Source organism: Hetaerina americana, unplaced genomic scaffold, assembly GCF_022747635.1.
Source record: "Hetaerina americana unplaced genomic scaffold, ioHetAmer1.1.p SCAF_3, whole genome shotgun sequence".
NCBI lineage: Eukaryota > Metazoa > Arthropoda > Insecta > Odonata > Calopterygidae > Hetaerina > Hetaerina americana.
The window spans coordinates 13701851-13725226 of record NW_027286874.1 but is presented as its reverse complement, the minus strand read 5'-3'; the positions used below and the strand labels follow the sequence as shown (position 1 = coordinate 13725226).

At 41.4% G+C, this 23376-nt stretch overlaps 1 protein-coding gene across 2 annotated transcripts in view; it reads left to right on the top strand.

The window, feature by feature from the left end:
• The window catches only part of sick (sickie), a 934611-nt gene that overhangs the window by 571512 nt on the left and 339723 nt on the right, over positions 1-23376 (top strand). For both annotated transcript variants that reach the window (XM_071588441.1, XM_071588440.1), the window contains exons 20-22: positions 266-411; positions 1265-1389; positions 2681-2835. In XM_071588441.1, coding sequence (XP_071444542.1) covers positions 266-411; positions 1265-1389; positions 2681-2835 — 426 coding nt within the window. The remainder of the gene's footprint in view (positions 1-265; positions 412-1264; positions 1390-2680; positions 2836-23376) is intronic.

Genomic DNA, 23376 nt, shown 5'->3' with positions numbered 1-23376 from the left:
AGGGCCAACTTTGGTGCATGCATCTTAAATTCAAAATATCCATGGATACTCAGAAATCTAAAATAATGTCTGCATAGCCATTATGAAGTTTTAAATATTGGTATTTTTCCTTTTCCCAAAGTCAACATGTGTATGTTGGATAGCAGAGGCCATCAGATAATGTTGGGATTTATGGTTTGAAGTCACTTCTATGTGCATTAAAATTTTTTTTAACCCCTTGGTAATCCTAATATACTAATATCATGATCAACTGTTGTTACTCCAGGGTCATCATGCAAGGTCGGGTGGGGCAGGAGGTGATGGGGTGATGGGAATGCACCAGGGCCACCACCATCACCACCACCATCATCCGCACCATGCCTCCCAGCCAACGAGCCCCACTCCCAGCCAGGTCTCCCAGGGAGCCTCCAGGTGAATGCTCGTGTTATTTTTTTCCTCTTTTTGCTGTAACTCCAGTATAAATACCCATTGATTATGTGATTTGAAAACATGTTGAAAGAATTTCAACAAGCTTTAATGCTTTTGAACAAGTTTATCAATTGTATGAAATTTGTAATTTTTATTAGTTCCAAGCTTCAGCAGTCATGAAATACCGCCATAACATTAAGTGTGCATGAGCATTCCATGATTAACTTTCTGAAGTAATTTGCACAGTGCTTATGGAAATATGTCTTGTGAAGAGCAATTTCCATCAAACAATGGCTCTCTTGCTTGTCATTTAAATATAATGTAGGTTTGACAAATGTCATGTCTTTTGGCAGCCTTGAGCATAAAATTCAAAACTTGAATTCTCCTTCTGCCTTCATGCATAAATCTTTAAATAGTTGCATAATTGGTCTATGCATCTCATTTAAATGAGAAATAGAAAACTTTCCACACACCACCGCTGAAAACTGCTAATTTTTTGGTGAAGCAACAACATATAGATTCTTCATCAGCCTCTGATCTCTGTCTTTCTGATTCATCTCCGTGAGAAGTAAGCATGTAATTATTTTCGTCCCCTTATTTTTTACACATGTGAGTACAAAATGCATCTTATAGGTGAGGAGGATGTTGATTTTTGTTAAATGATTGTCTCTGTGCGATGTAACGTAGATTATGTATACATAAGTATATGCATATGCATATCACTGCATGTGGATGATTAGTTTCTCCACCATCTTTCATTTCTCTCTTATGTGAGTCATGTCTCTCTTTCTCTCTTCCCTTCTCTCTATTAGCCCTTAATGCATGCCCTTGTTGTATCTCTCTCATTTTGACGTAGGTTTAATTTCACATTGTCATCAATAACCTCCTCTGCATCCAGTCATGGCCTCAGCCGGACCGGGATGTCTCCTTACACAGGGATGATGGGGAAGATGGCTGGAACGGCACCCAAAGAGGAAGATGGTAAGACATTCTTTTATTTTTCCCCTGTATACTAGTGTTATTCTGTTGTTGTGTGTCACAGGTAATCACTTTTGCATCAGACGTGATAGTTTTGCATCATAAAATTCCTCAATGCAAAGGAATGTAGCCGCAGATATTTTCTCCTACTTGCCCCTGGATTCCAATCTGTTTCATTTAGAGCCATTTTTTTCTGATGAATAATTTATTTCATTTCTATTTATTGCAACATTAATTGTAAAATTGTGCGATAACTTTCAGGTATTTTGCAAAAGTTGTAAAGTCTCGTATTTTATGAATTTTTGCCGTCATGTGGTACTTAATTCAAGACAAATTTAGGGTCCACTCATTTCTGCAAAAAGTATGTGAATCAATGATACACTACCATTGAATACTTAATCGCAATTTTAATGGTTTATGATGAAAAGTAGATGCAAAGATTTGAGTTGACATTTTATTGATTTATTTATTGGATGTTGTGAATAGTTAGTGAACAACTCAAATGTAAATAAGTTCTCAGTATATTATGGTGATTGACTATACATGAGATGTAGTCGTCATAATGAAATGTAATATATAATACGGTGATTGTATTGATTTAGAGGCAAAAATTGTTTTTTTCAAAAGTGAGCATTTTGGTATAATGCCTCTGAATACTATTTGTGACTTCAATTATGATGTATTTTGCTTTCATGAATAATTATGACTGAAATTTTGGTCATGGTTGTAATGAAATAAATATAATTATGCATGAAATTTTACATAATCTAGATAAGAGCTGGGTACTTGATCCTGTTTCATTATGAGTGACAACCATTAACTTTTAATTGTTTTTGGGGCTTGTACACACATTTTAAGTTCACATCCAATTGTTCAGTTTGTCATAAGCACTCATGGACTTGTAAGTGTAATAATGTCCTGAAACTAATGATTACGTTCAGCAAAATAAAATATATTAGTGCAGTATGGTTAATTCAGTTAAGTATTGGTATTGAATTATGCATTATACATTGTCAATAATTTCATTTTTACAATACATTTTCTGCTGTTGGAATATAAATGTAATATACGTCATGTAATTCAAATCAAATGACATTTTCCTTTGATAAGAATTGCTGTACATTCTCTAGGGTTAGTTGCCTTTGCACGAAATTGGTCTGAAAAGTATTGTGAACCAGGACAGCATTTTCAGAATCACTTTCATTCATATGTGAAATGTTAGTGTTAATTGAATTAATGTCATCTGCCTTGTTGATTATAATAATCTGATTGTCCCTTCTTTTCTTGTGTTTAGTCCATGGTTCATCCCTAAGCTTGGTGTCAAGTGCATCATCCTCATTGTATAGCACAGCTGAAGAGAAGCAGGCGCACGAGATCAGGAAACTGAGAAGAGAGCTGGGAGAAGCGCAGGAGAAGGTGCTGACGCTCACCAGCCAGCTGTCAACCAATGTGAGTACCATGAATTTCAGTCATTTTGCTATTGTTAGAAATAATTTAGACTACAGCATTGGCAAATTTGCAAATGCAATTTGTAAATGAAATCTTCTGCATGTACATATGCTATATTTGCAATTCTATTGCGCCTTTGACTAGGTGTATAATTTATATTATGGAGTGCGTATAGTTGAGTCAGGTTAGGCCAGTAGGCATGGTATCTCATCTGATATGTTTTCAAGACCTCATTGTGATCATAAAATACTTTTTGAAGTAGGAAATTCAGTGGCAGAGTAAGCTAAAAAAATATCTAAAACTATAGTCATCATAGGAAGCCATACGATCATTTGTTAGCTATACTAAAGAAAAGCTGCCCTTGTTTGAATCTTGCTGACATCAGTTATACTTTGTCTAAATGTATCTGATTGAAGCAGTTGCGATGGAAAATTGAAAATTCTTTGAATTTATGTTAGAAAACTATTAGATTGCAAAATTAAAATACTAGCAGCTAATTTAGACAACTAGGAGCAGAAAAAGAGGAGGATAAGTACAAATATATCCGTGAAAACCATCAAATGGAAATGCTGGTTCTCGTGGATCCATTCAAGTCTCTTTGATGAAGAAGGCAAAGTTCCCTTTGATTTCACAGCCTTAAAAGTAACTAGTAACATTTAAGTCCTGGTTGGTGTGAGAGATTTGTGGAGAGGCACAATGTAAAAAAGTGATGAAATTTCACAATTTTATTATTATGCCAAGAAAAACAAACTACTACAGATTAGCTTCTGCTTGAAATATTGATGAAACTCTAATGTATTTTGATATGCCATCAAATTGGATTGTGAAAGCAGCTGTAGAGAAATCAGTCATAATTGAAACAGTGGGGAAGGAAAGTACTCCATTTACTGCCATTCTTTATGCATGGTTGATGAAAGCAAACTTTAGCCTACGATAATATTTGAGAGAAAAATACTATAAAAAAGCAGAAATTGCCAAGTGGAATTGTGGTTCACTTCCATAGTGCTGAGGACAAATTGGAATTATTGGCCGGGAGGGTTATGAAATGAGAAGGGTCTGAGGTGTGTTCAGGGTACATCTTATCAATGGTATTGTATAAGGTGTTGCATTCCTAAACGTTGCAGTGATTCTCGACAACCTAACTAGTATTGTACAGCCCTCTCCTTGTATCTCTCTTCAATCATTGTGTCATTATATCTCTCATTAAACAATTTAAAGAAATATAAGAGAGAAGTAGAAGGAATGGATGATAAGCAGAGAAAATATATTTGTTAAAGGAGTTTCCGTAAAAGCTTCTGCTCTGACAACATTGTGCGAATTGGTTAAATCTTTTAAGAAATGTGGGTTATCCAATCAGATGGTTAAATTGGTAGATAATCTAATGTGGGATGATGAGTCTGAGATAAGCTCACCCTCCATGAGGAATATAATGACCCATGCGATGAAAACATATCAGAAAAGGACTGGTGCGAATTATTTAGTTCAGATGTCTCCCATGATGAATTTGAAGTCTTTTGATGTATTTTCCTATTATTGTGCTTCAAAATCCATCAATGTGGAATTTAACTCTCATCATTGGTTTTAGATGATGCTGTACGTGCTCTAATAAATAATGGTTTTTATCGAGTTGTGAATGATCAATGCAATTTCCATGAAGTCCAGATCCTGTTCTTTTGCAAAAGTAATTGTCACTTACATTCCTCCTGAAATTGAGCACCCTTTCCATATTTTTATGTCTAGTTATCATTTTAAAAGGAAAGAACTCTGAAAACCACTGCTGTAACTCAATTTTTTGATGTTGTTTTTTCAAAGCAATGGATATTATATAAGACGTTCTGAAATATTTTCAGAGCTTATTATTATTGGTATTCTACCTGTTAGGTTAGGTTTTAGATGGACAAAGCCTATAAAATTGTACAACAATACATTTATTCTTCCTAGCTTGATTCCATGGAAAATGTAGGCATACATATCAGGTAGTCATGAAAGTGAGTTTTCAGCTCTCTTCCAAACAGGTAGTAAATATTTTGCTGTATAAATTTATGCTTCTTGTACGATTTTAGTTAAAGGAAGAAAAATCATAATTACAGTTGAAAAAATATTTGCAGTATTCTCTTCAGTTTATTTTGTTTCACTTATTGTGAGGAAATTTATTTCATGCTGATCATAATAAATGAATCAAATGTATTCAAAAATATATTTTTATGCATTTAAACAGGACATGGGTAACAATGTTCTCGAGGCAGCTGAAAAAATATTAATCCTTCATTGAGCAGTTCTTCAAATCTAGGATAGTATTCACTCTAGTTGTTGGGAATGGGATGAGATTTTATCAGTTTTGGTACATCGTACACGTTCTGAGAGTTTCCTTATACCGAAATTATCGCTGGAGTAAGGTAAAACATGCAGTTTGCTCTTACCAGTTTTCTCCGTTATATTTACGGTATTTATAGGCATTCCGATGTAATTATCATTTCTGGGGGACATCCATTACCCATTTGGAAACTTACTTTTCTGCTCTGTGAGAGCGATGCTTGCCAAAATGGATGTGGACAGGTCCTTATTAGCTTTATCCCACAGCTGGGCTCATCATGAGAACTTTTGTAGTTTTCCTTCCAGAACCCTTTTCCCCTCTCTCTCCCTCACTTGAAACTACTGTTCTTTTCGCGAACGTTTTGTTTCTCCCATGTTTCCGCAGTGTGTGCGCGGGTCATTTCATTTGCATCGGCATAATAGTAAGCGGATTGATTCTGTTTGCGATGGAGCCGTTTGGAGACGGGAGTGAGGGGAGGAAGTTGAGGATGGGGCGAACGTGAAGAGCAGTCTCCCACGGTTTCCTTTTAACTTCGCCGACCCGGGAGCGGGGAAGCGAAAATGGAAATTATTCCGGCCCATATCATCGTTGCACGTCCCCGATTTTTACCTCTCCCCCTTACCTCCCCTCCTCCGGTCCACTTTCTCATGCCCCCCACCACTCCCCTCCTCTCCCGCACAAACCGATAGAATATCGACTTTCTTTTGTTCGTCACCGCGTATCCGCACCGCCTTTATCTTCCTCCGTACATCGTGGTCGTTTGTTCGAGAGGTTCCTTTTTTTATTCCTTTCTCCACCTCCTCTTCTCCGGCGGCGGCCCTCCGAGGAAGAGGGGTGGAGGTGGGAGCCCTCTTGCTGGATAACGGGAGTGTCCAACAACAATGGGAGAGTCGAGAACAAAACAAACGAGGCTCGTCCCGCGCGCGTGCTCTTTATCTTCCTCGTTTCACGTGCCTTGAGCTTTTTTTTCGCGAAGCGGAAATGTTTGACTTCTCTTCGTCGTCCTCATCTTGCTCGTTATTTTTTTCCCTCTTCATTCCCTCTCGATGGGGGAGCGCAAACTCTTTAAGACGGTGCAAGTTGTTTAGTTGGTCACGCGGTATAAGACGTCCACGTCTTCGAGAGCACCTTTTTTGGTGCGTTCTTGGGGATTTGGAGAAGTGATGCCTTATGCTCTGATTCTATATTGGGTCTTTCTTTCCCAAGACCTCGGTCGATTTTTCCGGTTTTGGCCATAAACATTAAGGGAGCATTTAATTAACCGGTGAAAAACATGAATCGATCATTTCGGTGCAAAAGTTCTGAAAGCACCCCCAGATCGTCCTAGAGAATAACTAGGAAATCTGATTTTTTGTAGAAAACGCCTCCGAAACTCCGAGTGGGCGACGAAAAAATATGATGCTGAATGAACCCGGCTCCCAAGTTCTAATGAATCATTCAGCATGTTCATGATCAATCATACTTCGTGACGTACTTGTGGTAATATACAGTAGCTGTCGCGGGAAATTAGGGTATATTCTCCTTAAATTGATCTACCTATTTACTCTTTATTTAAAAAAAAATATATTTTACGGCGAAACTGCGAGCCTCCTAACTTCGTATTAAATGTCCTCAAAACTTGTCCCACCGAACTCGTCAAAACCTGATCTAAGAGAATTTGAAAATTCAAAAAGCAAATCAATGATTAAGGTGAAAATCAATTGAATAATAGAAATTTTATGCCATCAGTGGTTATGATCTCAACGTATCATTACTTGCAAGTTTCAACCGTATCCTATTCTGTTTACCTTGCATCACATTTTTTTTAGCAATCACTGGGTGGACTAGAAAATTAAGCACTGCCTTTTTTTCGGAGTCGCACAAGAGATTTGTATTGTTCGGATTAAATAATACCCGTTTTATCTTCATGATTACATTTCTCTGTAAGTGGATCACGATTTCCTATTTTTTTCGTGCATTGCTAATTTATTATATAAAAGCCCCAGAAGTATCGCCCAGCGTTCTAGTTTATTTCTAATATTTACACTCAAAAGTAGAGGACCTTGCAAATGGCCTAAAATAAGTTAATGTAATTTCACTGCCTTTCGTGTAACTTCGTTCAGGGTATTTTGAAAAACTTGTCGGAGATGCATTTTTTGAAAAGTTTGCAGTGGTCATTTTGTTCAATTATTTCCCTGTTAAGTTTTCAGGAAATATTTGTAATTAATTGAGTAGAAGTGGATAAAAGTCTGCTGAAGGTCATCTTGGAAGGTATATCTTGTTTTAATTAGGATTTGGGATTATTCTCCGTCTATCCATCTGCCTGTGAGGAGCGTATTTCGGACACGGAGATTGGTGTCTGAGGATGGGAGTAATGTGAAAGTTTGAACTAATAGGTTATTTTTCTTGTGCATTATTTTGAAATATTTAGTATTTACGAAGCTTCAATGGCTTATAAATTCATCGGATTTGAAAAAAATTGTTCGAGATTCATTAGACTTCGTTTATGATATTTGCTATATTGGAATGACCGAGACCGTGTTGGTTCTCAGGATGTTCGAAAAATTATTTTATTTGGAATACGCGAATAAAGTTGTCGAATTTTCTCTTTTCAAAAATAACATTTATAAGGTAGACATAGAAAGAAGGGAGAGAATTTTTGCTAAAGTCATTAGGATTTAATAATAATTGCTTTAAGTCAGGGTGCCTGCCGCGCGAAAATATGACCTGCAGCGTATTGCAGGGAGAGTTATGAGTCCCATTTGCCTGACTGCCACGACTGGGTGCAATTCAGTTTATGAATAGTGGTAACTTTGGAAATTTGTAAAGTTTTTTTAAATCTATTCGGATATTGGTTTTTAAAAAATTAATTGCGTCTTTGTTTTAAAAATGTATATTAGAAATTCACGCGGGTGAAAATTCCGGTGATTGAGGATGTACTTCTGTTTCAAACCGCATTTATCGCCAAACAGAATCATTCGCCAATAATTCTGTTTGGCGATATGCATTTCTCTTGGGATCGCCTCAGCTCTGTCGGAATTCGTGCACCTTCGTTCGATCGGCTCTTCTGGCGCGATTCTCCCCGGCGGCACCGAGGTCGTGCGGAGTTTTTTTTTGCGGATCTCGCGAGGCGTTTCACTCGTAAGGCGTCCTTCCTTTTCCGTGGAAAAGTAGAAACTCCCTCTCTCCATTCCCCCTCCCGCCTCTCCCGCTCGCCTCCGTGCGTTCCTGCGTGTGCTTATGCTCTCCCGACTCGACGGTTTTGGTCATGCGGTCCGTTCTCTCTGAAGGTCGTACGTGGTCAGCGGCGGTAATCTCATTATTCCGAGTTCACAGGTTCACTCGCGGAGTGCCACTCAAGACGTCGCACGCACGTAGTTATGTATCCACTTGCAGTCGTACGTTCCGCCGCGTTGGAAAATTTAAAGAAGCGGGTCTTATGTCTTGACGGCAGGTGCGCTCGGCCAACTTCTTTGGTTTCGGTCCCAACAGGCGAGCAAGCGACTTGCGACGTTGTTTTATTTATCATTCTCCCGCATGCGGCGAGAGTTCGCGCGGAATCTCATGGAATCGACGCGCACTTATCGAGAACCTGTGCCCGCCTCGTAGAATTCTATATACATCTCATTTTAATAAATTCGCCGGCGGCGTAGATTTCTCCTCCGGTCCAGGTTTGCACATCCCAAAGATTACGGCGCCACTTTTCATTAGGGCAGTTCGCGGATCTTCCCTTATGCAAAAACTATCTTCGTCCTCTTCAAAGAACTTAGGAAAACACTTGGAAAGAAAGCATTTCTCTCTGTGGGGCACGTTGGATTTCATTAAAGAGTACTTCTCTCCCCTCTCCACCCTCTCCAAATTCTCCGTTACTCCACCGTGCTCCTTCGGGTCTTTCCAAATTTCCGAAGGAGTCGTCGCTTGGAGTCTTCGGAGGAATTCTTTCTCTTGCACTCCCGTCGTAAATAATTCATCGCCTATCTGATTCGGAATTCAAGGAAAATGCTTCGCCCGACGCCATCTTTTATTTTGTGCTCGAATTCCAAATGTCGATTCCAAGAAAACTCTCGTCAAAGAAGCGTTGTCGCTCCGCTGTACGGTGTTCAGTTTCTAAAAGACACTTGTGACCCCTTGAGGGTGAAGGTGTCCCCAGGGGAACTACCTGAATCATAGAGGATGAGAACTACGGAAATTATAAATGATAAATTATGCAGTTGAATTTGATGAAAAATAATATTAAAGTCGTCAATTTCACTACATAAATTGGAGGAGTTGGTAATTCAAACCATGAGGAAGGAATGAAGTCGGAGGGAATGAAAATTTTTAAATCATATCCATATCAGTCTTATTGTCTCACGTGAGTGCAACAAGCACGATAGTAATTCCTGGAAGGCACCATGGGGTAAATTTGCATTATTTCATTAACCTACAAAATTAGGCGAACATTATTAATGTAGTTAATGTGTTTAGTAGATTTTTTCTTCATTACTGATCTGTAGACTGCGTATCTTTTGAAGTGATTAGAATTTGCTAATAAAAAAATAGAGGTACGTAGAAAATATTCTGCTGTTCTTGGTCCAGCTAGTGGAGGTAACATATGACAGCCAGATGAAAATTATGTTTGAGTTCGGTCAAGTAGCGCTTCTCTTAAGGAAAATAGGCCACATGTCGTTACAAACGGAAAATTGCTTGTGAAAAGAAATTGATGCAATCCGTATGTACTACACATATTTTTTTTGCCTTTTTCTTGCCTTATATCTTCGTAATATTTTGTCAGTCCTGATGAGAGCAATGCCTGAAATCGTAATTTGTGCTCAGTTTCCGTGAGTTAATGTGAGAAGGCATAGTAATTTGCACAGGGTACGGCAACATAACTTCCTTTTTCGAAAAAGTATTGCGTTTGAAAAAAGGAAGTTATGGCGACAATTTATTTCAGACTAAGGTATAGAATCCACAGTCGTCGGAACACGGCAGCGGTGTTAGTCACCCTTGCGTTAGAAGCCTTGAAAAGGATTAGAAACAACTCCTGGCATTTATAGACGTATCAGGAGGATGTGTCTGATGTGAGAAAAATGCGTAGGCCTCCTCCCTCATCCACCCGAAACGTTTCATATTCCGTTCACTCATTCCACCGTCTCATCTCCTCCTCCTCCACCACTCGAGTCTTCCCGGACAAAGGAGATCGTGCTACGCGGGGAGGGGAAAGGGGATTTTTTGTCAGACGGAGGACTCACGCCGGGATGAGCAAAGGAATAGCCGGCCGCCGATATGGGACGACGGCGGTCGGACGTCTAGGGAATAGCCAAGGAGGAGAGGGCCTCCCGCATCTTCGTTCGGCGGTCGTGTCCGAAGGGATCAAAGAGGAATTGAGGGGCCGGGATGAGAGAGAGAGGAAAGGGGGGGCAGGGTTGTAAAAGCGTGGGGGTCGGGCACGAAAGGGGCAAGGGAAGGGAGTGAGTGAAAATGGTGGCGTGGGACGTCGAGGGGAGGGAGGGCGTGGGTGATGTCCCTGCGTGCCGTACGGGCGGGGCGGCGGCAACAATGATGTCGTGGGTGGCTGGCTGCTCCCTCTGCCATTCCGCCAAGACGCGACATTAATAAGGAAGCGAGGGGAGAGAAGGGAGGGCGACGAGTCGACCGTAACGGAATGCCGAAAAAGGAGGAGACGAAAGGGAGCCTCCCCCTGTTTCCACCCTCCTTTACCTCCCTCCTTTCTCTCCCTCCCTCCCTTTGCACGTTTCCCATCGGGGACGACGTCTCGGGGTGGCTGGGGAAAGTGAATTTCGATAGAGAGGAAAACACAAAAGTGGGGATGAGTGAAACGACAAAACGTGGGGCAGAGATCGCGTAAGCCTTGAAAATAGGTAAACCTGGCGAAGTCGGAGAAATTATGTATCGAACCGGGAAAAGTATCGACACACACTTTGGCAAGATTTGTGGGAGTGAAATTCTAAAATAAAATATCGATGGGCAATAATTCTCAGAAAAAAAACGGGGAAGCTGTAGAATATGAAACCACTAGAAGTGCTGCTCTTGGCCACTGGATAAAATCACGGCTTCTATGCGGTGGCGACTGTCTTTTTGTTAAACGATAATTTTTCTTAAAATGATGTATTTGTGCCTGGATCCTTTACGGAATGGTTCGGGTCAATGCATACCTTTATTCACTGGTTTACCATATTTCCATACGACGCTGGAATTTGAATCTAGAAGAAAGGATCTTTGGCCTGGCAACCCTTGCAGAGTTCTGGGAAATCCATAAATTCGGAATCGTGTTACACCTTTCCTGAACATGAGGAAAATCTCTCGGATGCTCGTTCGGTTGCAACTGAAACCAAACGGAAGAGTCTTACGACCGCCATATTATCAAAAAGTCTGACTCGGAAGTTTTCCTGAGCGTGACCAAGTGACAATAATTTATGTGACTACCGTGGTACTCCACCCATACTGACCCTGCAGTAGTGACGTGTCATGCAGGACGATTGGATGATGCCCAGCAGCGGCAATTCTCAATCTGTACCATATTCGCCAAGGAGCGCGCGTTAGATCGGCGGAGTGGGTCTGCGATACATGCACATACCTTGGCTCACGGGGATGCCACGAGGAGGAGGGGGTGAGGCGTGCGATGGAAGAAACCGTGCGGGACAGGGGTGTGTGGGGGAGATGGGGAGAGAGTGAGACATCCAGCCTTTGAGAACGCGATCGAGGAGGGGGGAGGAGACGCCCTGTGGAGGGGGAATGGATGCGAAAAGGTAGAGGGAGGAGGGGAAGATGGTTGGGAGGGGAAATGCATCGGCATCTGCGGGCGGCTGAGCCTGGAGAGCCTTGGGGACAGGTGGCGCTCGTTGTCGGGGGAAATAAAAGGAATTCCTGAAGGATGTCGAGGGGCGGGACACGTGAATGGGGGGGTGCAGGAAAGTGGAAGGATGGGGGAGAGTAGGAGATAGGTGGAGGGCATGAAGAGTCCCGAGCGGCAAATGGAGATTGAAGTATAAAAACGAACAGTGAATGCAGAAAGACTTTAAAAAAAATGCCTGTAAAAAGCTACTCGAATTACTTAATTAAGTATGAATGTTATGTGACCCTTTTACGTTTTAAATTACTTGGGCTTAAAGAACAATTTCCTGATACAATTTTGAATGCATAATTTGGGATGGATGTTTCCATTTGGCTGTGTTAACACTCGGATCGCCAAATAAAATGTGTGGAATATTTCATTTTTTTGCGTAGCATTGACGTGAGATGAATCGTTTTTAGTGTGTCATTGGATGATATATGATAAAATTAGCATTATTTTATGCCACAAATGAATGGAAACCGGTAAAAGGCTGGAAATTTGCATTAAAGTATAAAAAATACACCTGCTTGGGGACTGACGGCGAGGTTGTGTTTTGATGAATGTGGTTTGGGTATTTTCAAGTTTGAGTCTGATTTGAATTTTTCACAGGAGTCAGGACTTCTCAGAAGTGTTTTTACAAGTATCATCTTTAACCAAGATTATAGGTCAAAAGAACATTTCCCTTAATTCGGACCCCAAAAGAACCATAAATGGAACGAATATGAACTAGTAGTTATGGACGACAAAATTAACGTCCCAGAAGAGGAGAGGAGCCATGCGAGGTGACATTTATGAGCGTACCAGCCGTGGAATTTTTTTCACGTGTAAACAGCGTAAAGTCAAACAAAAAAAATAAGGAAAAATTTTTGTCTCACACAAAAACACAATTTATCGTGGGGTGGATGTGAAAATAGGCAAACTGAACCCGTCGCTCTCGGACGTCGACAAATTTTGAGAGAAATCGAAAGGGAAAGCGGAGAGAACAAGTGTGACGGAAATGGGATGCGAGAGGGAGGGATTGTGGGAGGAGTGTTTGGGAGGGGGGAACATGGGAAAGGGTGGCGAGTAAAAGATTTAAGCGTTTTGGAGGAGGACATATGGCTTGGAAGGAGGAGGACTGCGGTGAGGCGAAGGGAAAGAAGATGTGTCCTTTTTGAGGCCATGTGTTGACGAAGAGAGCGGAGTGACGGTGAGGGGAGTAGTGTGGAGAAAGGAAAAATTGGAGGGAGGGAGACGATCGGCGACAGTCGGCGGAGGAAGCAGACAGAGAGGAAGAAGTAAAGGGACGAGGAGCACGTAATAGACCGTTGATTAATTATACCGAGGTTCCCGTTTCGAAGGCGCGGTTTGATGTTTCCCTTCTCCTCCACCCCTACCACACTTCCCCTCGCTCCTTTTCTATATCCTTCTCGTTCCTTCGACTGACGCGTTTTATTTTTATTTCGGTCCCTCGTCTCGTAGACCTAACAGTGTCTCCTCCCATCTCTGCGCGTTCCTTTTGTTCTTGATTAATTTTTGCGGGCATCGCTTTTCGTGGAAGCATTCGACTTCTTCGGCCTCTCCAAAAGTGGAGCCGTCGGGAGGAATGCTCGTTAGCTTGAGGGCCAGACGTCGGGGCGAGGGTCATTTGTTTTTGGACCTGCCTGGGAAAAAATGAAACTCTTTTGGCGTTTATGTTTTTTTAATTCGTCCGTGCGCGATCGCAATTGCCGGAGATTATTGCTTGTCATTCGGGACGACCGTCCGCTCGTTAGCCCGAGTGCTCATCCCAGGACCTTGATCGAAAATGTCGTCACGTTTTCATGAGTTGAAGGGATCCGCGAAGAACTCTGCGGAGTCCCACGAGACTCTCTCCTCTAGACCCAGGTTGTGGCGCCGAAGACATGTGAACCGAGCTGAATTGTTATACAGTTTTCTAATGCCCTCGGGCACTGATACGTAATTTGGTATGTCGTACCATTCGTCATACCTCAATGACTCCGTGGGATGATAGATTTGGAAGTCTTAATAATTTCTTTCTCGGTATTTTTTACCAGATGTTGCCCTTGCCATTTTTCATTAAAAGTCGAAGTTTTCACCTTTAAAATGAGTATAATGTACTCGTTTAGCGGTCATATATTTTCTTCCAAGGGATCTTTTTGACTATCATGAGATCATGATGTTTGTATTAAAAGATTAACAACGCACATCAAGCTTAAGACGGTGTAAAAATAAAAAGAGACGTTTCAGGCGTGATATGGTGGAATATCATGATTAATTAAAAATAGCAATTTTCCACAAAAATAAAATCTCCTGATGATGATGTAGTAACATTGAAACCGGTCGCATTAAATTTTATTTTTGTGGAAAATTGCTATTTTTAATTAACGGTGTAAAAAGTACAGGAAAGAAAATCAGTCGTGGATTTTGCGAACCACTTACATCAAAAAAAGCTACACTCGCAGTCCCCTTTTCTCAGGGCAGTCAATAATTGCAGTCGGCGGTAAAATGATGTGCAAAGTTCTGTGGTGGAGATAGGGCACCACTACCTTCAGAGTTGTGCCCTACCTCCAGATATGGGCGAACATACAGTTTACTGACGCATTCACTCACGGATTTAATGAGTTCAGAATATTAGAATCGCTTATGAAAGGATATCTCGTGAATTTTATGTTTGAATTTATGGTGTAAATTTTAAATGTGACCTTATGTTGTTTAAAATTTTTTTCTCCGAATGCCCAAGTACATTTAATATAGTTTAGATAGAATGACTGCTACCCTAAACAAAATTAAAGTAGGGGATTTTAAATTAGCACGACACGAAAGTAAGAACAAACGGTTTCTTAAGTCGCAACATTAAATATTTGGATTAAGTGGTCCAGTTTATTTTGCGAAAATAAACGCGATAATTGCGATAGGCTTAGGGAAGTGATTGTGGATATTGGAAAACCTAGCTTGACAAGATGACAATAAGAGTTTATTTTTTGTTAGGAAGCCCTATTTTAGGCAACAAGCCTCTTCAGGGAGGGGTGGGAGGTAGAGAGGGAGTGAACAGCATGGCAATTGATATAGTCTCTGGAAAAAACTCACAACAGCTTTAATTTTCGATGGATTGTGCATACTCCCGTGGAGTAATTTTAGTACGCATGCCACAAGAAGTAGGAAACGCTAAGAACTCTTTAATTCTCCTTTGTTTTGAAAAATTGATGGTTCCTTCGCGTCTTTCAAATTTGATGCTCTGAAAATTATCATTCGTTATTCGGTAATTTCGTGCTGTTTGAGCTTCACTACCGACATCTTTTGTATAACTTGATGAATAAAAACGTTGAGTGTGTGTTCCTTACTTTGGATGAAAGAAGATGGAGTCAGCAGTCTCCTGTCATTTATTTCCCTCATCTCCCGAGCGCTCGCACTTTCCGTGCGTGGAGCGTTGTCGCCGCTCCGCCTTCTTTCATCCTCGTGTGGTTTATGGGCTCAGCCGGAAGCTCTCCCTGTTCATCCGATCGAGTCCCCCGCCCCACTTCCTCGCGTCCTCTGCCTCCGCCCCACCCTAATACCTTGCCCGCCCCCCCCGTTTCCCCTTGAGCGCATCCAACCCTTCCCTCCCCCGCCGCTCCGTCTCCACCCTTTCTCCCTTCCTCCCCTCTCCCGCCTCCCCTTACCCCCCACCCGTGGTCGCCCTCCGCGCAATCAACCGTCGCCTGCTGCTTCTCCTTCCAATCCCCCAAACGGAGAGATGGCGAACGAAATGTGATCGCATCCCCCTTTATATTAAATATTTAATTAGGTCAGGAGTCTTCATAGAGGTTTCTTTGGTTGACTACCGGTGTGAAGATGAAATTTCAATTCTTGGTATATTCGTGTATCAAATATTCGTGCTGCGTTGTAATTACTTTTTGCATTCCTGGGCCATATTGCCGTGCGTGCACGCTCCCACGGCCAGCGACTGCCGATACTGGTTATTTAAATTAAACAAAATTTTTGAGTTCACGACATGGACTGTTTGTGAATCGATGTAATGAAAAAAAACTTGCTTTTGTAGTCAATTTTAATTGTATGAAATAAAGTGGACATGTAATTAAATATGTCCATTCCTAGGTATCTTATGCACTCCGGAATTTCTTAATGCAGTGTACTTCTCCTTCATTTGGGGCCAGCAAGTTCGGAAATCATCGGTTTTGCTGGTCGTTGATGGATGAAGATTGTGAATCACCCAAGTAAATGGTGATAGATATTCCAGTGGTGGAAAGGAATTTTTTTAAAAACGAACATTCTTAATTTTTTTAAAGGAACACTCTTAACATCCTGTTGAACCTCTAAAGGAGTCATTCGAAGTCATTTAATCACCGCGATGAACATTTTGCTACCCTTATTGCCTCCTATAAGTCATGATATTTCCTATAATCTTAAACACCTCCCTCTCTTCATAAGTGCCTCTATATATTCCTCTCACTGCATCGCTTAATCATCGTCCTACCTTCTAAACAGATCCGATTGTCTAGTTTTAAGGTTAACGTGCTCACCGCCCATTGCGAATGCCTTGATTTCGTACTCTAACCATGTGATGGATGCTCTCTGATGAGGTCTGACTTTGAAGCATCTTTTTTTTTGGTGTGCTTGTTTAAAAAAATACAAATTCAGCCAATGCCTGGGATCGATATTCCCGCAAATTTGAGTCACAAACCACATAAATTCTCAAATTCGCTACGCTTAGTAATTCCATATCCACTCTCATCTCTCCAAATAAAAAAAACTAATGTTGCAATATCTATTTTAATCGTGTTTAAACTTTTCCCAAGTAAATTCTGAGACTGGTGAAATTAAAAGTATTTTTTTATGCTCGCCAGCATGGAATGAATAATTCTTCATGCCGGCACGATCAGGTTAATGTGACTGATTTAACTATAAAAAAAAGATCCAATAGCGCCGTTTAAACGCAAGTGAAGGGAACATGATCTGATCTTCTACCAATGCCATTTGAATGCATGCGTAGTAGCTGAAGGAATATGTAATTCGGAATTTATAAAAAAATAAGGGACATGCCGAAAAAAACTTTCCCCAGTGATTGGACAATTTCGACGGCAGAATAAGATGTTTTGCGGTCCATATCCCCACCGTGGGCCTTACCTTCTCCATCTTCGCTGACGTGGCAAGATAGGTTTTTGTGGGAGGTTCCAGAATCGGTTTTGCCGCTTCGCCTGATTCAATTCGGGTCCCAAGGCCCGTGAAGACCTTCAGAGGGTGGGGGTGTCGTGAGGGTGATGAACCATCCGCGACGCTTCCTGTCGTCAAAACTCGGAACCGAATTCACCCACCCTCTGTACCTAAACCAACTCCTTGCTTTCAATCCGCTCCCGTCTTTCTTTCCTAAAGCACGTCCTTCCTTCCAAATTTTACTTTTCACGTCATTTTCACCCCTTGTGCATCAGGTTTACAAATTAATAAACACAGTTTAACTTCATCTCGGATTTAACTCCTGCAAGTTTATTTCAAGGCATAAGCTGAATTACGGAAATATTAATGTTGATTCTGTTGTTTATTTCCGAAATTATCTCGGTGTAGCACGTTTTTTGCACCAAGCTCTTAGCCAATTTTCGAATGTGAAGTGGTTTTTTGAAAGAAGCGTGTAAACCGAAAACAGCAAAGCAGAGAAGAAAGGCCATAAGGGAAATATTCCCATTGGGTTGTCAACCTCATTTTTAACTCCAACTTTCGATAAACACCTGTAGCCCGTTTCTTAGATCGCAAATCTATTTCCTATTCCTTGAAGGACTTTCTCATCCAGACCATTGCAGTGTCGATATAACCGTTCGAAAAGCTTTGGTGTATTTTGTCACCTGAAACGTATCCGATTTATGTTTTATAATTAACTTATGATTGTTTTCTTTTCAAAGCCTTTAATTAGCTGGGGGCAATGAGCCCAAAGAATCCCTCATGGCTTCAAGTGAAGGTCCACATATGGCGTTCAATCCACGTTAATTTTGTAAGCGATTCGAAGCTATTGAGTTAATTTAAATGTCTACTTAATTTCTTTTTTCGGAGTATTTCCTCCCCTCCCCCCTCCTGTAAATAAATGTTTCCCTAAGAGGAGAACACACAACTCGCTGGCGCGGGGAAGAAGCATTTAAAACGCCCTTCACGCACGCTTACACACACAGACGCACGCACGCCGTCATCGCCGCTCCACCTTCGTTCGGTCTGTCGGTAATTCATTCTTCCCTCATTGCTGCGATTCCGGAAGCGGTCTCTTTCACGCTCTCGTGACCCTGGCTATCTCGCCCAGTTTGTTTTGCGTGTGCCTTTACGATGCGGCACGCGGGTACGGAAGGGGTAGGCACAGGGAGTTGGGGAGGTACGGGCGTCGCAGATGAGTTCCGGACGATTGGAGGAGAGGGCCAATTAATAGTTGGGGCTGCAGGGGAGGAGGACGAACAATGGGCCCGCTTAATTGTCCGGGGCTTCCGAAAAGCACTCGCGCGACAATGGAGAGGGCAATCCAGTCGATAAAGCAGGGGCATTAAACATAAATGGAGGGTTTTGGTGTGGGGGGGGGGGGAGAGAGAGAGAGATGTATCCATACCAGAGCGAGTTGCGTCGGAATATTTCAAATGCACCCGCGTGAGAAACGATTGCGGGAAAATATTTGCTTCCGTCAAAAGCGGAAGCTGAGTGTTCTTGATTAATGTTTTTCGACGGCGATTAGCGCTTTGATTTACCTGGAGCGATGTACGGATTGAAAGCGGAATTGCGGATGCTTCCACGGCTGAAGTTCCACGGTCTCCAACCTGATGGTTCCCGCGCAGTACTCCTCCATCTGTTCCCGACTTTGGAACCGCTGGACCGAATAATCACGCTCGACACGTGTGACATCATAGACACTCTCAAGGCCATGGCTCTATTTTCAAACTGAACGCAGTTGAAAAAAACTGGAATAAGCCCTGGAATAAGAATTTATGAATCCTTGTTTATGATTTTTGGTCTGCTTGCTATGTTTTAAACTTTTTTGTGCACCTGTAATTGCCTTGTACGTAAGCCGAAGGGGGACATTTGGTAGTTATAAATTGAGAATTAAGAATTCCAAGAAACTGTGGGAGATGCCGCAACAGTAACTTTTAACGGAGTCGTCTGCTGATATGCATTTCAGTGCAACAATTTCAGAGTGTCAAAATCATTCGCCATGATCGGGATTCGAACCCGGGATCCCTCGATGTCCGGCCGAGTGCTTATGCCAGTCAAGCTATGGTTCAATTTAGTTCTAGGCGTCTAATTAAACTCTGACGCTTTGGGGTATTTAAAGAAACAAGATGTTGTGACGAATTACCGTACAAACAATTTCACAGGTATTCGTAGTCGTGCGCGACGTGCCACCGTCCGCGAGGTTAAAGCCAGCTTTAAACACTGAGGCTGTTATTACCTTAGACAAATTCCAAGAAATTGCGGGAGATGCCGCAACAGTACCTTTTAACGGAGTCGTCTGCTAATATGCATTTCAGTGCAACAATTTCAGAATTCAAAAATCATTCGCCTTTACTGGGATTCGAACCCGGATCGCTCGATGTCCAGCCGAGTGTTTTAGTCAGTTAAGTGATGATGAAGGCGAATGATTTTTGCACTCTGTAATTATTGTTTTGAAAAGAATTCCCAGTTTTTCGTCGTTGATGATAATTATCGTCCAGAACCATTTCAACATGGTACAGATCATTTTTATTGCTCGCAGTTGGCTAAAATTTTACAACATCCATTATAATTTTTTCTCTTAAAAAGTATGGAGTGGTTACTGCGTAAAATTCATTTATGAACTGACATAAAAGCATAGTTTTTTTTAGCGGTCGTCTACTGGGTTTAATAGTATGGATTTTCGATGAATCTTGGAACTTGGCGCTAGTTCACTCCTAAGCCTTAACTAAATCGAAACAAAATATAGTTGAACTTCATGTTACAAGAAATCATTCTATAGCTCTGCATACTTTCTACCTCCCGTAATTCCATTCTAAGTGCGTATTCTTTTCCTCCCCTTTCCTCCCTGTCCCAGAATTTTCCACGTCATTACTGCGTTCAGCACCCTATAGCCTCTCAGTATCCCCAACAGGCAATTGTCCTGACTTTTTCGAAATCTTCGAAGTAGTTAAAGGGGTAGGTAACTATTTGATTTTATGGGAACACATTTGGAAATAATTTCTCATGATTTGGTCATGCCTTGTAGTACGATGCAGATTTAATCTGTTCAATGATGAGGATTTTTTTTCATATTTCAATTTGTTGAACTACGTGTTACCACGTATATTCATCTGTATGTACGTATTTGTCTTATTTTTAAGAGTTCCGTTATTATTTTTTAGGAAGACGCTTTTAGAATTTGGAAACAATAATTACCACGGATGCCAACAGTGTACAGTAATATGATTAGTGGCCAATATTCACATATAAAAGATATAAACAGGGAATATCGTTTTTTCTTTCTGGAAAATTGGTCTTTCTTTGTCGTTTTTTGATTTTATTATTTAACCATTTCTTTTTCAAAGGACGTCCGGTGTCGGAAACCGTTCATTACCTCTTTATGAAAGTTGGAGAATAAAGAAATTGATATTTATTGGGTTGTATAATGGCATAGGGCAATTTATCCTCAACCACAAAATTCTATGATGGTGGATGTCTTTAAAGGACTTTTAATTGAGAAAAGAACTGACAATTGTTTAGGAATACGGTTCAGGATATGCGTCATATTAGTTGAAGCCTCGAGTAATTGATAACTGATACTTACGTAATTCAAAGGTGTCCGTAACCAAAGATTTAGCGCCACGAGTTTTTTCATTGTGCCCTCATAGAATTAAGAATTATGTTAGTGTGTTTTTATCTGATTTAATCTTGAGATGGGAATTTCTTCGCAGACTTCTTTTAGCTTACGGCACTGCGGGTCATTGATTTTATGGCGTGGACATGGTTGAGAAATTCCTTGGTCGAGTTGAACACTAAAATAACAACTTTGGTCACCTCCCACCGCAGTTAATGTGGTTCCTCCTACTTTTTTATGTGATAAGTGGCGTAATCTTCCGGTTAAATGTATTGGGGTGGTGGAGGGCGAAAGTCTGAAAATTTCGCAGCACCCATCTCATATGTCCGATGTAATTCCCTACATCTGCTGTCTGCCTGTCGTCCTGGAAACTCGCTGTCATCAGAAACCGTTCACACATCTCACCTCTGCTATCTTCTTCCCCGCTCGCATCTCGTCTGGCTTCTCCTTCATTATTCTTTTTTTTTAATAGAAATCCGCCAGTCCTGTTTCGTAACAGGCGAGTGTATTCGCCAAAAGGGGCATCTGCCGCTTCTGTGGCGGTAACCGCAGAAGGGGGATGGTTCTATGGCGGTAGTCCGCCTCGCTACCCCCCTCCCCAAACACCCCGCCCCTCCGACCCCCGCTCTACCACCTCCGCCGCGGGGTTTATATCGAGATGATTCGGCGTCCTCTCCCGACTCCGTCGCTATCGGTCGCCAGCCACGCCGCCCGCCCCGAGGGCCTGCACGCACACGCGAACGGATCGTTGATACCCCCCTTTTATCTCCTTGCCATCTCTAATTACCTCCCGACTCACTAGCCTTTTACCACCCCGGCCCCACCAACCCCTCCCTCTTCCTCGCCCCCTTCACTCGCTCCCCACCTCATTGCCTTGGTGTTTTTTTTTTCTCTCCATGGCCTTTCATTGATCGTTTATTTCTTGAGAGTGGATATTATAACCTTGCACTTTATGATGGCGCTCAGGTGTGTAACGAATATTGCGTACATTACGTTACATTTTCATTTATTTGTGTACTCACTCAGACTTATGCAGTGTTATTACGTATCGTTGGCCAGGGAAGGGTTAAATAGAAGAAGGGACCTTATGGTCCCAATTTCGCCCGATTAAAGACGTTTATCTATCTATAAATGGCCATAATGGATCGGAACGACAGGAATAACTAGAAAAAACTAGTAGAATGGCAGTCCAATCATTATAGCTAATTCTGTCACCCTATGCACGGAATAAAAAATGTAAAACATATTTGTCAATGCATTGACGTAGTCCTTAGAAAGTTTATGTTAACTTTCAGAAGCGTTAATCATTTGTGAAAGTGCAAATATTTTGCATAGCAATTCTTGATATCGAAAATAATAATCCTAGTCGTATTTCCACAAACTTTTTTATCGTTCTGCTCTTTAACTTATTGTATAATATTTTATGTTGATCGTGTTTTTGCAGGGAATCTTAGCGTCTCAATTAATATGGGTAGATGCAAGTGAAGGAAGCACGTAGATTCGACGGAACGATTGTCTTTATTCAATTGAATTTGTGTAGTTTTTTAAATGTCATTTACCATGAATATTTCGCATCGAGGGCATGCATTTTTTTCGAACATTACCGTTTGTAGATATGTGTATGTCTCTCATCTTTTCTCAGAACTAATAAAACCTTTAATATTAATAAACCGTCGACGGTGCATCCATTCTCAAGCACCATACTAGCTGATTGGTGTATCTTACTTTCAAACTGCCCATTTGTATACACCAATGTAGATTTTATTTCATGGCGCATTGCTTGTTTTGCTCGATATTAAATTGCCAATGGAGTGTCGTCGCCGAGGAGAAAACTCGTTCCTTTAAGATTCCCGAGTAATGTAACCCAGTCTGATGTGTTATTTCATTTGATCTGCTTCTCTTCAGTAATTCGATCGGTATCCAGATAAATGCTCGCGGTAGGGGGGAGGATTTATATTTATTATTCACTGTAAAGTGTTCACTTTTTTTACAACTCACTGTTGACTTGGTTGTTCCCTCACACTCTTTCACTTGCCCTTCCTCCCTAGGCCCGATACTCTCTTTCATGCCACCCGTTCTCTTCCTTTTTCCTCTCGACTGTGTTGGTTCCGTGGCCTCATATAAAAGACGGAAATATCCCTCAGCGTCAGAGCCATTTAACTCGATTAGTAAGTATTTCATCTCCGGCCCGAGATCTGATTTCCATCCCAGAATAACGAATCCATCGCCGTCTGGATTTAATTATGCGTGGAAAGATTTTAGTCTCAATTAAAAGTCACTTTCTGGTTTTAACCTTGCGTAGTTTGTCAGAAAACTGAATTTTGCGACATTTTTTCGATGGCTGACTCTGCCATCGTCTTCAACCCTGAAGACGATGGCAGAGTCAGCCATCGAAATTTCGGTACTCCGAAACCTGACCCGGTTGGAAACCCGAGAAAAATTCCTGAATACAGATGTAAAAGCATAAGCATTTTTATTCCTTAAATGTTTATGCTAGGGCTGTGAATAATCAAATGACTGGACTGAGTATCTTGAAATTTTTGTGTCGTGTGACATGAATTACACTTCTTTTTCTCATACATTTCACTAGAGACGTGTATGAGTACACCGCGTTTAGTAGTTGGCGCTCAGGAAACGAGGTCC